Source organism: Bacillus rossius, chromosome 3, assembly GCF_032445375.1.
Source record: "Bacillus rossius redtenbacheri isolate Brsri chromosome 3, Brsri_v3, whole genome shotgun sequence".
Lineage (NCBI taxonomy): Eukaryota > Metazoa > Arthropoda > Insecta > Phasmatodea > Bacillidae > Bacillus > Bacillus rossius.
In genome coordinates, this window is record NC_086332.1 from 6,689,355 (window position 1) to 6,703,915 (window position 14,561).

The following is a 14,561-nucleotide window of genomic DNA, read 5'->3' on the forward strand; positions in this document are numbered from 1 at the left end:
AAGGTAGCTGAATGGTCTTTCCTTTTTTTTGTTGGTATCACCTTTATATGCAATGAAATATGAAATGCATATTTTATAGTTCAATATATCTCCACACGACCAACTGTACGTGGCTTTGTCACGATCAAGAGTTGCAGGTCAAGTGAAAGTGTATGTTGAATCAATAAACAGCAAGAAAGATTATTGAATCACCAGAGACAATTAATGCGCTCGCAATATATCAAAATAAATTGAATTTTATAATAAATATTTTGTGTAGGTACATTAAATTCAAGTGTTTCTTATATTATTCATTTTTCAACAGGTGCCTTAGGTGCCTTACAGCTTACTATTATTATATTAAAATTTAATGAAAATTTTTTTTGAAGTTACATTTCTTTGGGCACGTTATGGAAAAATAATGACAGTATTTATAAAATGTGGGTGCAAAATGCAACAAATAATTTATAAGAAGAAAAAAAGGCTAAATACAAATTTAAAAAAAATATATGTGCTTTTAAATCATATAATTATTTTAGTGAATGATATTGAATACTGGTCCATACAATTAAAAACATTTATTTATTGTCAATATTAGTGAACGGTAGCAGAATTATATTTTCAACCCTCGGTAAATATTATAAAGCAAAGCTCCATTCCCTAAACAGCGACATACATATCCATTAGTAAAAAAAAAAAAAATCAGTTAGTGCAAGAAAAGTGTATACTACATACGTACTTAAAAGCAGAAGTTCCAACCCCCTTCCAATTTAATGAATACACAAATAGATTGGGACCAAAGTTCAGTGACGGTGATGCAGTTATGTCATGCAGTTGAAAGACCAGAGAATGGGTGTGATTTCACTACAGGAAGAACATAGCTCGTACACTCATGCTGTAACCCTCGTGTACCGCACACACTGTGCGATGTGGCCCGACCTCTGCCTCACACTGTGTCACACTGTGTCACACTGTGTCACACTGTGTCCTGTCACTGCAGGAACCCGACCCCGGGAGCCAGCAGCCTGCTGGGAAACGTGACGTGGCCCACCTTCAACGAGCGCAGCCTCAACTACCTGGACATCGGCTCCCAACTGGTCGTGAAGCAAGGACTCTATCAGGACCGCTTCAACACGTGGGACAGGCTGTTCCCCCTGCCGTCTAGTCACTAAGAAAATAACTTTTCACAGCAACGCTTAGCTACGTTTCAAATGACTCTGTGTGAACTCACTGGGTACGTACGCTATTTCAAACTGATGAGATTCATCTTTGATTTATCAGTAATTAAAAATTCTTTGAAAAAATATATACTGTTTTATTTATTTATTTTTCCTAAATGGTATTTGATGAAGGTACCTAAGGTGCTGGCAAAGGTCAGGGAGGAGGGAGAATCAAGCCATGATTGGCAGTTGCTAGCCTGCTAAGTGAGCTTTTGAAATCTGAGGTAAAGGTAAGGAAGGAAAAGGCAAGATTTTACAGCTCACATTTTCCACAGAGGCTGAAGGCAATAGGACTACCTAGAACATAGTGGGCTTTATTTTTACTCTGGTATACCGATTTGAAACTCATACATTTGTGTCATACCAGGGGACAATCGCTCCAAGCGCTAGCCTTCTCTAATGCAATTCATACATCATGCTGTTCTGCTATGAAACAAGATGATGCCAAGTCCTTAAATTGTTTTGCACGTCAGTCAATACACTACTTAAAATTTTACGACTATCGCTTGGTTGTTTTTGAGATTTTTTTTTTTTTTTTGTGTTTCCAGTTTTTGTTATTTCATTTGGACTAATGTTAATTATTAAATAGAATTTCTGATGGAATGTGCTGAATTCTTTTATTTACGGTACACTTGTATGAGTCAATGACACAGACCTGGACTGGCTGTGAAACAACCCTCCAGACATGACACTACCACCTCTGCCTCACTGTTAAACTGTTTGGCACGAACACTGTGTGTCAGTTGCCAAGTGCACTGTTCAGTCTTGGTTGTTGCATCCGTACACACAACTGCACGGGGAAGTAAGTGGACGGCATGCTGGACGGATGGCACGCGTAGAAGCCGAAGCTGACAGCAAAGTCACTTGAGCAGGAAGTCGCGACGCTGCTGCTCCAGCATCTTCTCCAGGTGGCAGCTGCGCTCCAGCGCTCCTTCATACTGCTTCTTCAGCTGCTGGAAGGTCTCGTCTTTCTTCGCCACGGCCAGCTTCACCCTGCACACGGCGAGGAGCGAGCATGGATCACTGGTCCGTTTGTCCTTGTAGCCAGCCGGCACTTCAATCATTACTAGAGACATGCAAAATTCGCGGATTCATTTCGCGATGCATCAAAACAACTATACCTTTGTACCGCTTCTGCGATTGGCCCACATTTTATCTGGGGAACTGTGAGCCAATGGGAAACACTAAACCAGGAAAGTGCTGAATTACGGACAGCCTAGTTGAGACATCTCACGCATCAGTAGCCGATGAACAGGTGTCATTTCCGCGAGTATTTAAAGGACTGTGGAGTCTATCCTAGAGGATGATGAATCCGCGAATTTTGCAGGTCTCTACAAAAAGTACAGAAATCCAAGGCAATAACCCCAATATGTTTTTGATGTTAGACGTTTAGTTTCCAATTCCTTTGGGAAATATAAAAAAGATAAGTTTCGGGAGGTACAGCATTACAGAAACTATCAGGACCTCGGAATGGAACGACTAGAATTCCAACATACTCTTGTTTCTGTACCAACTCTCATCTGTCAATAGCCAGCATTTCCTGTGGCACAGCTTCATGCATAACTCAACAGTTCATACTTAAATGTGTCCAACTATTTCTCTTTTCTTTTAATCCATTGTTATCACAAACTGCCTTTCCTGCCTCATACATATTAAAGTACAATTGCATCTGTCACTCTAGCTACCCCACTGAATTATTAGCATTTGGATTTACCACAATATTCAAAAGACAAAATTATTTTTCTTTTCTGGAATACAAAAAAGTTCAATGTTTTGCAGCTACATCATTCATTATAAAACTTGTTATAAAATTATTTCGCCACTGCTTACTTTTCATCACATGCACCATTTTTGAGCACTTGAGTAACAACTACATGGTCATGTTTCATGAGCTACGAGTCACCACCCTGAACTGGCATGAGGATGTGGACGGAGGACAGGCAGCGTCGCACCTGTGGTAGACCTGCTGCATGTCGCGCTCCTTGGCCGTGGCCAGCGCGCTCATGTCCTGCTCCCGGGCCGCCAGCTCCAGTTGGGCGCGCACCCGGGCCTCTGCCGCCTCTTCTCGCATGCGCGCCATCTCCTGCTGCAGGGTCAGCAGCTGGCCTGCCATCTCGCGCTCCACCACCTGCTTCACCGCCGCGCGCTCCTCCGACAGCCGGTCCGCGATCTGCGCAAGGTGACGTCCACCACAACGTCAGGAGGCAACACCACCTCCGAGATAACAACGCGCTCCTCCGACAGCCGGTCCGCGATCTGCGCAAGGTGACGTCCACCACACCGTCAGGAGGCAACACCACCTCCGAGATAACATAGCGCTCCTCCGACAGCCGGTCCGCGATCTGCGCAAGGTGACGTCCACCACACCGTCAGGAGGCAACACCACCTCCGAGATAACATAGCGCTCCTCCGACAGCCGGTTCGCGATCTGCGCAAGGTGACGTCCACCACACCGTCAGGAGGCAACACCACCTCCGAGATAACAACGCGCTCCTCCGACAGCCGGTCCGCGATCTGTGCAAGGTGACGTCCACCACACCGTCAGGAGGCAACACCACCTCCGAGATAACAACGCGCTCCTCCGACAGCCGGTCCGCGATCTGTGCAAGGTGACGTCCACCACACCGTCAGGAGGCAACACCACCTCCGAGATAACAGCACGCTCTTCTGACAGCTGGAACTTTACATTTAGCTTCAAGGTTAAATAAAGTTTACAGTCGCACCGTTAATCTAGAGACATATAATCTCCAAGACTAAACAGGAAATCAGTGGGAAAACAATAACCGAACCGTAAAATGCTGGATTGAAAAGCAACATATGTAGTATGTACCTTTTATTAGCATAAAACGTATGTGAAGGTGTTACTCAACAACGTAGGCGGGAGGAAAGAGAGGGGAACAATGCGGCACGTGTGAAGCGTGGTCGGGAGGAGGGAGAGGGAGCGGACGCACCTTCCTGGCCTCCTGCAGCTCCTTGCCGAGCTGTCGCAGCTGGGCCTGCTGGCCGGTCAGCTGGTCCTCACACTCCAGCAGCCGCTGCTTGGCGCTGCTGTACTTGCTCTTGAGGGCAGCCTCCGCCGCCTCAAGGTCCCGCACCTCCGCCTCGTGCTGCTCCTTCAGCCGCCTGCCACGCAACCAGCACAGCTCTCTCTCCCCGTCCCCACACACAGCACAGCTGCCACGTGTGTCCTCTTTCAGTAGTACTTTCAGTACAATTATAAACATTCATAAGGAGTTGTATGCAGACAAGGAATTTTGAATTTTTTTAAAATTGTAATAAATTTTTGTTGACATACTGTTTTTTTTTAATATATGATTGAAATACATTTTTCATGATTTATTCCACACAAAGAAAGTTCTAATTATTAATAACTAAACTGCAATCACATTATAATTTTGAACATTAATCTCAAGCTGTTAATTTTTGCATTAGTTTTATTTGAACCCAAAATAGTTAAATATTTTAGTAGCTGCCTCTAAGTTTAATCAGATAAAAATTTTTTGTTAGCTACCCATACAAATGTACGCATACTGGATGGATAAAAGACCCCTCACAACTTTGATTGGACGGAAGACCGCCTGGCAAGCACGGGAGAGGGAGCAGACACACTCGCCTGAGCCGGTTGTCGGCCGCCTGCTCCAGCTCGGCCCGGCCGTGGGCGGCCTCGCTCTCCAGCCGCTCTATCACCAGCTCTATCTCCCGGTCGCGCTCCCTGCGCAGCTGGTCGCGCAGCTCCGCCTCCTTCTCGCTCAGCAGGCCGGCCTGCTGCTTCTTGAAGGCCAGCGCCCACGCCTCCCGCTGGGCCTCCATCGCCTCCTTGGCCAGCTGCAGCTCGCTCTGCCGACAACGCCACGCTCCCGACTACACAACCAACACTTCCCTCTTAAATAAATATTGCAAATTCCTAGCAGGGGGGGTGGGGGGGCAAGGGTATTTTGCCCCTCCTCTGAAACCTTGAAGTGGAGGCAAACGGGAGCAAAGAAAGTGCTTTGTAATCAATTTTTAGATAATAAAACTGCTTCAATAGCACCATTTTCCACCTTGAAATACAAATTTTCCCGGACCCCCCCCCAACTTCAATAGGGGGGATCGATGATTCTTAATAAAAATATATATATTGCCCACCCCCCTTTAAAATTTAGTTGTTGCGCCCCTGCCTAGCACCACTACATACCTTAAGTATTCAAAATCACTGCACGTGGCAAGTTAAACATTGATATGGCATCTAAAGATTTTAATTTGTAATAACTTATACGAACAAGTAACTACTATTTATAATCATTCATTTTTAATTTTATATCATTTAAAAAATCAGAAAATTAGTTATTATCAGCACTAGTAAGTAACAACACGAGAGAAGAAGGCAGTACCTGGTGCCGGCGGCCGGCCGTCTCCAGAGCCTCGCGGAACTCCGCGCGGGCACGCTCTAACGCACGCTCGCCCTCGCGCGCCAGGCCGCGCCTGGTCTCCTCCAGCTCCTGGCGCTGGCGCTCCGCCTCGTGCGCCAGCCGCTCCTTCTCGCGCTGCGCGTCCGCCGCCAGCCGGCGCCGCAACTCCTGCAGGCGCTGCTCCTCGTCGGCCAGCTGCTTCTCCAGCCTGCACAACTAGCCCCCGCCATGCCTCGCCTCGCCTCGCCATGCCTCGCCTCGCCTCGCCATGCCTCGCCTCACCTTGTCCGCTGCCACCACTTCCCCAGACATCACCCTCTGCGAGGACCCACAGTGACCATTTCCCCGATCCCAGGTTCATCATTGATCAAAATTACATTGCTGCATATGCACAAGACATCTACCGCTGCGAGGACCTACAGTAACCACTTCCCCGATGCTAGGTTCCTCACTGATCAACATTACATTGCTGCATGTGAAAAAATAATAAGTCCATGTTCGGTGTTCTTACTATTCCAACTATGGCAGATGCAGTAACACACAGGACAATAAAACACCACATAAATAACTAAATAATTGTTGAGAGTCTATCTACTATTTAGAAAAAAAATTCCTTGGAAAAAAGATACACATAATTGTGATGCATGTATTCATTTTTTACATGCAAGATTTTTCATCTTCAGAGATGATTATTTATTTTACTTTTATATTCACATTGGGCTGTCGGCAAATACCCACTGCGAATGCACTGCCCTAACGTTGCCACATCCTGAACGCTTGGGCAGGACTAGAAGCACTCCGCGACACTGGCCCTCCTGAGAAACGGTCACGCCCGAGGACGGTTGTCGGTCGGGAACGCAACCACAGCACAACGCACCATCGCGAGCCTGGTCGGCTGGGCATCTGCAGCTACCGCCTGGCCTCGTGCCTTCCCGCAACAGGAGGGAGGGGGGGGGGGGGTGAAGAGGTGGGAAGCCCTCCCAGCCTGGTTCGCAGAGGAGAAGAGCCCTGCCGCTTGGATCATGGACGTCTCCAGTGCCGAGCGTCCACTCCAGTGCCCGACGAGAGGCCGGACCCTGTAGCCGCCTACCCGCCACTCACTCCCAGGCCACGGGTACAAGACCACCGCCACGCCCGCCGAAGGAGTTGGGAGACGTAACACGACGTGACACAGACACAAATGTCAAAGGGATCGCTCCCCCTTGTATTTGCTAACCCATCCCTCTCAGCCGTTATGCCCTGCCGGCCCGGGGCCCCCACAGGCGTGGATACGGGATACACCGTACATGCGTAACGGGAGAGGTGTTAAGAGATCCGGCTATGTCCAGAGGCTGGGGCTACCCGTCCCAGCGTAGACACCACCGTCACCCCCTGCCTCGCTCAGCTAACGGGACTAAAGGCTGCGTCCCAAGCACGCGGCACAGACAGCCACGCAGGAGGCTATGAGCGAGGGCGGGGGCGGGGGAGAGGTGCTGACCGCTGGCGGAGCTGCTCCTTGTCGCGGGCGGCGGCTTCATCGCGCTGCACGGCCATCTGCTCGGCGGCGAGTGCGGCCCGGCGCGCAGCCCGGGCCTCCGTGTCCTCCAGCTCCTGGCGGTGCAGGGCGCGCAGGTCGGCCAGCTCCTGCTGGTGGCGCGCCGCCATGCGCTGCAGCTCCGGCTCCAGCCCCTTCACCGTCATCTCCTGCACACCACGCACCGTACCACCTCCGCTCCTGCGCACCACGCACACCACCACCTCTGCTCCTGTGCACCACGCACACTACCACCTCTGCTCCTGCGCACTACACACACCACCACCTCTGCTCCTGCACACCACACACACCACCACCTCTGATCATGTGTACCACGCGCACCACTCACACCACCACCTCTGCTCCTGCGCACCACGCACACTACCACCTCTGCTCCTGCACACTACACACACCACCACCTCTGCTTCTGCGCACACCACCACCTCTGCTCCTGCGCCTCACGCACACCACCACCTCTGCTCCTGCGCACCACGCACACTACCACCTCTGCTCCTGCACACTACACACACCACCACCTCTGCTTCTGCACACACCACCACCTCTGCTCCTGCGCCTCACGCACACCACCACCTCTGCTCCTGCACACCACACACACCACCACCTCTGCTCCTGCGCACCACACACACCACCACCTCTGCTCCTGCATCTCACGCACACCACCTCATCTGCTCCTGCGCACACCACCACCTCTGCTCCTGCACACCACACACACCACCACCACCTCTGCTCCTGCGCACCACACACACCACCACCTCTGCTCCTGCACACCACACACACCACCACCTCTGCCCATGCGCACCACGCCTACTACCACCTCTGCTCCTGCGCACCACGCACACCACCACCTCTGCTCCTTCCCACTACGCACACCACCACCTCTGCTCCTTCCCACTACACACACCACCACCGCTGCTCCTGCGCACCACATACACCACCACCTCTGCTCCTGCGCAACACACACACCACCACCTCTGCTCCTGCGCACCACGCACACTACCACCTCTGCTCCTGCGCACACCACCACCTCTGCTCCTGCACACCACACACACCACCACCTCTGCTCCTGTGCACCACGCACACTACCACCTCTGCTCCTGCGCACTACACACACCACCACCTCTGCTCCTGCACACCACACACACCACCACCTCTGATCATGTGTACCACGCGCACCACTCACACCACCACCTCTGCTCCTGCGCACCACGCACACTACCACCTCTGCTCCTGCACACTACACACACCACCACCTCTGCTTCTGCGCACACCACCACCTCTGCTCCTGCGCCTCACGCACACCACCACCTCTGCTCCTGCGCACCACGCACACTACCACCTCTGCTCCTGCACACTACACACACCACCACCTCTGCTTCTGCACACACCACCACCTCTGCTCCTGCGCCTCACGCACACCACCACCTCTGCTCCTGCACACCACACACACCACCACCTCTGCTCCTGCGCACCACACACACCACCACCTCTGCTCCTGCATCTCACGCACACCACCTCATCTGCTCCTGCGCACACCACCACCTCTGCTCCTGCACACCACACACACCACCACCACCTCTGCTCCTGCGCACCACACACACCACCACCTCTGCTCCTGCACACCACACACACCACCACCTCTGCCCCTGCGCACCACGCCTACTACCACCTCTGCTACTGCGCACCACGCACACCACCACCTCTGCTCCTTCCCACTACGCACACCACCACCTCTGCTCCTTCCCACTACACACACCACCACCGCTGCTCCTGCGCACCACATACACCACCACCTCTGCTCCTGCGCAACACACACACCACCACCTCTGCTCCTGCGCACCACGCACACTACCACCTCTGCTCCTGCGCACACCACCACCTCTGCTCCTGCACACCACACACACCACCACCTCTGCTCCTGCGCACCACACACACCACCACCTCTGCTCCTGCGCACCACACACACCACCACCTCTGCTCCTGCGCACCACGCACACTACCACCTCTGCTCCTGCACACACCACCACCTCTGCTCCTGCGCACCACACACACCACCACCTCTGCTCCTGCGCACCACACACACCACCACCTCTGCTCCTGCGCACCACGCACACCACCACCTCTGCCCCTGCGCACCACACACACCACCACCTCTGCCCCTGCGCACCACGCACACTACCACCTCTGCTCCTGCGCACACCACCACCTCTGCTCCTGCACACCACACACACCACCACCTCTGCTCCTGCGCACCACACACACCACCACCTCTGCCCCTGCGCACCACGCACACTACCACCTCTGCTCCTGCGCACACCACCACCTCTGCTCCTGCACACCACACACACCACCACCTCTGCTCCTGCACACCACACACACCACCACCTCTGCCCCTGCGCACCACACACACCACCACCTCTGCTCCTTCCCACTACGCACACCACCACCGCTGCTCCTGCGCACCACACACACCACCACCTCTGCTCCTGCGCACCACACACACCACCACCTCTGCTCCTGCGCACCACGCACACTACCACCTCTGCTCCTGCGCACACCACCACCTCTGCTCCTGCACACCACACACACCACCACCTCTGCCCCTGCGCACCACGCACACTACCACCTCTGCTCCTGTGCACACCACCACCTCTGCTCCTGCACACCACACACACCACCACCTCTGCTCCTGCGCACCACACACACCACCACCTCTGCTCCTGCGCACCACGCACACTACCACTTCTGCTCCTGCGCACACCACCACCTCTGCTCCTGCGCACCACACACACCACCACATCTGCTCCTGCGCACCACACACACCACCACCTCTGCCCCTGCGCACCACGCACACCACCACCTCTGCTCCTGCACACTACGCACACCACCACCTCTGCTCCTGCATCTCACGCACACCACCTCATCTGCTCCTGCGCACACCACCACCTCTGCTCCTGCACACCACACACACCACCACCACCTCTGCTCCTGCGCACCACACACACCACCACCTCTGCTCCTGCGCACCACACACACCACCACCTCTGCCCCTGCGCACCACGCCTACTACCACCTCTTCTCCTGCGCACCACGCACACCACCACCTCTGCTCCTTCCCACTACGCACACCACCACCGCTGCTCCTGCGCACCACGCACAATACCACCTCCGCTCAGGCCTTGTCGCAACACGCAACCAGCACATCAGACAGTCTTGGAGAAGTATGCTTACTGAAGGCTGTGACAGTTGGCACTTTACTTTGGCGTAAGTAAAATGTACCAATCTCATAAAAAATTTATTGTTTACTCGCAAGTAGACTTTGGCTGGAGGAAAGGCAGAGCAAAGAAAATATTTTTTTACATATGCTTACAAACTTTACAGCTATGGGCAAGCCACTGCCAGCGCTACGCGAGAATACTTTAAACCGGGCTTGACAGGGTTTTTGAGGAAGTCAGCATTATGTTTTCCTGCCCTTACAGACCAGAGATTATTGATAACAGATTTTATAAATGTTTTATAGCTGGGAAAGATTATAATTCCCTGTCATTCCAAAAATTTTATATAACTTAAATATCACAAAAAATTCAAATATCAAGGAGGTGACTCATTCTCCTTAAGAAAACATGACCTATTTTAGTAGTTTGAGAACAAAACGGTACCTACCCAATGCTTAAAAATCAAAAAAAGATTTCATGGGGTTGAGGTAAATCCATGACCATTGCCAAATCAGCACGTGGCATCTGAACGATTCACAGCCAGCACAAAATAACCATTTCAGGAAGAGGTTGGCAACACATTTAAAATCAAAAGTAAGACTAGGCCCAGTAGTTTACCCAAGTGGCGGCAGGGAGGGATGTTCGGAACATCGCCCATACCAATTCCAACCAAGTCACTGATTTTATGAAAAATAAATTAAAACTATGTGCTTCCATTCAATTTGCTCCCAGGAAGCATTTGAAGTGTTACAATATGCATTTACTGGCAGGCTTTGCTACTCTAGAGACGGTGACCACAATGTCAGTTGCCACCACCTTTATCTTCTGGGTCTTGGAGTCGATCCAGCGCTCGCGCCTCAGCTTCTCGGCCGCGGCGTGCATCTCCTTGGCTCGCTGCAACTCGATGGAGTGCCGCTCCTCCACGGCCCGCAGCGTCGAGCCGAAGCGCTCCTCCGCCTTCCTCAGCTCCGCCACCAGGGACTCGCACTTCTCGCTCAGCGACTTCTTGTCCGCTATCAGCTGCAGGTCCCACACGAGGGCTCGGTCACGCACGGCGACCACTCTTCCCAAGCTACAGCAATGTAGGTATTCATATTCACAAAACTTACATTACATTTCAAACAAAACCTGTTACGGCTAGAACTATTTCCTTTTATTGGGACTTAAAGTTTTGTGTGTCTGTGTCTGTGTCTGTGTGTGTGTATGTGTTTGCCTGTGTCTGTGTCTCTGTGTGTGCATGTGTGTCTGCGCATGCGTGCACAATGTCTGTGCGTGTGCACATGCACACGTGTCTGCACATGCATGCGTCCGTGTCTGTGTGCATGTGCGTGTGTGTGACATGCCCACAGACATGGCGGGCACGAAAAACACACAAACACATGCACACATACAAACAACATAATTACAAAATAAAACAAATCCATGAAAATTCTCAAAAAAAAAAATCAAAATGAATGCAGGCACAAGTGTCCAGGCACCGCAGGTAGGTTAGCTACGCGTATGTGGGCACTACTTCCAGGAGATGTCCATCCAGATATGCTCCACACGCAAGCACACACAACAACTAGCGAGTAGTAACCACATGATGAAACAAGGCACGACATACAAACAATAAATGGAACGCGCAATATGCAACATAACATAACATAACTAAGACAAGACCAGAACCAAAATGTTTTGTATGCAGCGAGGTTATTCAGAGACGGTAAAACATGGTATTGGGGAAGATATTGAACATCGCACCATCCAACATGGGGGTGGAATGATTTCAGGAAACCACCCAAAAGACATCAGGATCGCCAGATCAGAATTTGAACCTGAGTCCTCTGGAACATGAGTCCAGTGTCTCACTACTGCGTCAACTGGTCACAAAATTTTCTTATCAACTGAGAACTTGGCTCGTCATTTGCAGAAATAGGCATGTAATTGGCAACACATTTTGGTTTCAGAAGTAGCCCTGAGTCACTTAGCCCGGGTAAATAAACTATGTAAGAAAAACAACCACGCAACAAGCAACAAACGCAAGAAAATCACGGGCATTTATGAAGCACAATTCCATTATTTAAAATTACAAAAGAGAATAAAACAAATTTCCCCCAGATCTTCTTTAGATAATTCACATTTATCATAAAGAAAAAAAAAATCCACTATGAGATTTAAAAGTGTTACTTTCTTTCATTGCGAAAATGTTTAACAAGCATAAACATGATGTAAATACGTAATAAAAAAATAACATGCACAATAACATCTGGATCATTTAAAACTTTTCGGAACACTTCTCTTTAAACATGGCCGCTGGAAAAGCAAGGCACAACACAAGAAAGTTGAACGATATTGCGCCTCGTGTAGTGCTCTGTAATGTAGTCTGCAGCTCGCAGTCTTGCGTCACCTGGTCGATGAACTTCTGGTGCCTGGCAACGACCGCCTCCAGCTCCCTCTTCTGTTCGCGCATGCGGGCGCGCTGCTCCTTGTCTGCGTCGAGCGCGCCCTGCCGCTGCTCGGCCAGCGCATCCTGCAGCACGCCCACGCTGCTGGCACGCTCCTCCAGCTGCAGCTGCAGCGTGAGCACCTGGTGCGCCAGGTCCACCACGTTCAGCCGCAGCAGCTCGTCCAGCCTGCGGTCACGCAGTCACAGAGTCACACAGCACGGTCACAACACACTGTCACACAGCCAGTCCACGTTCAGCCGCAGCAGCTCGTCCAGCCTGCAGTCACGCAGTCACACAGCACTGTCACAACACACGGTCACAAAATGAATGCAGGCACCACAAGTGTCCAGGCTACTGTATGTGGGCACTACTTCCGGGAGATGTCCGTCCAGATACGCTCCACACTCATTTACAGACACAACTACTAGTGAGTAGTGACGGCATGATAAAACAAGGCACGACATACAAACAATAAATGGTATGAGTAATATGCGACATAATACTATCGCAAGAACAGAACCATCCCTGCACACAATTCATCTTTAACACTGTTTGTTACACTCTCAGTCAAGTTGGCACCATGATTCCAAGAAATAACTAACTGAATTGACCACCAGTGAAGTATATTACTTTTTATCTACATTAGGGCAAATGTTTTATTAAAATTTTTGAACCCACGATAACTTTTATTCTGATGCATAACAATATGTAACCATGGACCAAAATTAGGAATTATTTCAGCCCATGACAGTGTACTACTATTATGGAAGCTAAATCCGATAAAAAAAAATTCATTTAAAGGGTTACGACTCATTACATGAATTTCTAAAAAAAAATAAAACTTTAAACTTAAAAGCTCCCAAAACAAAACATTTTTAAAGATTAATTTGTTGTAAAGTGAGTAATTTTTTTTTAATAATATACTGCCAAAACCACAGGAATCTTACATCACCTCACCTCTTAAAAAAATAATTAAGAAAATTTATTACCCGTAAAAGGTAAAACCTAACATGCTAGAAAACAGGAAACATTGTAATGAAATGAAAACACACAATAATCATAAACTCTGAGGGAACTAAAAATGCCAGCGGCACAGTAATGTGACCTGGTGGCTGGGATCCATCCGAAATATCTGAACGTGAGTAACTCTATTGGTGCCAAATTACGAAATACACAGAACCATAGAACGTTCCATTAAACACTTTTTACCTTTCACTGTGTGAGACAAGCATAAACACAGAACTACCTCAATACCTCCTGGAATAAAACACAAACTCGAATATAGGATGACATTGTGTGCGCGCAATGACCTTAAACACACGGCGACACAAATCCACACAATTTTTTTTCTCAGTGCCTCAGGCACTCGCACGTGAAGGCTGAGAAGTGCTTTGTTACCCCCCAGTGAGCCCGAGGCAGACACGACACACCCACTGGCTGTCAGCGAAGTCGTGATGCAACTGGCTGAGGACATCCTGCCTCTACTCGGTCCACAACAGATTGACGTCGTCCGGGCCTGCGGCCCCTTTGAGCCCGATATGACACCGCCCAACCACCGTCCCATTTCAAACCTCCCGCTCGTGCGTGCGTGTGTGCGTGTGTTTCCAGCCCAGCAAGAGGGCGCTTAGATGCAGTGCGCCGCACCCCTAAATATATTAATTCACATTGTAACCCTTTTTCTTTTATTCTCTTGCCCCAGTGTCTTGTTGTAGTTGAATCATGTGTTTCTCCAATTTAAATATTACAATTAAATATAAAAACTATAGACGTTGCCCGGGCGGACCCGAACAGGCACGGAC

The 14,561-nt window shown here is 50.3% G+C and overlaps 2 protein-coding genes across 4 annotated transcripts in view; one reads left to right on the top strand and one right to left on the bottom strand.

Moving 5' to 3' along the window:
• Positions 1-1,806, top strand: part of LOC134530137 (esterase E4-like) — a 31,242-nt gene extending 29,436 nt beyond the window's left edge. Inside the window, exon 11 of the mRNA XM_063364754.1 lies at positions 980-1,806. Within this exon, the coding sequence (XP_063220824.1) occupies positions 980-1,151 (172 nt within the window). The 3' untranslated portion in view covers positions 1,152-1,806. The remainder of the gene's footprint in view (positions 1-979) is intronic.
• Positions 1,800-14,561, bottom strand: part of LOC134530136 (centrosomal protein of 131 kDa-like) — a 48,303-nt gene continuing 35,541 nt past the window's right edge. For all 3 annotated transcript variants that reach the window (XM_063364753.1, XM_063364751.1, XM_063364752.1), the window contains exons 9-16: positions 12,723-12,948; positions 11,150-11,353; positions 7,065-7,270; positions 5,570-5,795; positions 4,813-5,036; positions 4,151-4,322; positions 3,152-3,369; positions 1,800-2,192 (exon numbers count right to left, since the gene is read on the bottom strand). In XM_063364753.1, the coding sequence (XP_063220823.1) occupies positions 2,060-2,192; positions 3,152-3,369; positions 4,151-4,322; positions 4,813-5,036; positions 5,570-5,795; positions 7,065-7,270; positions 11,150-11,353; positions 12,723-12,948 (1,609 nt within the window). In that variant the 3' untranslated portion in view covers positions 1,800-2,059. The remainder of the gene's footprint in view (positions 2,193-3,151; positions 3,370-4,150; positions 4,323-4,812; positions 5,037-5,569; positions 5,796-7,064; positions 7,271-11,149; positions 11,354-12,722; positions 12,949-14,561) is intronic.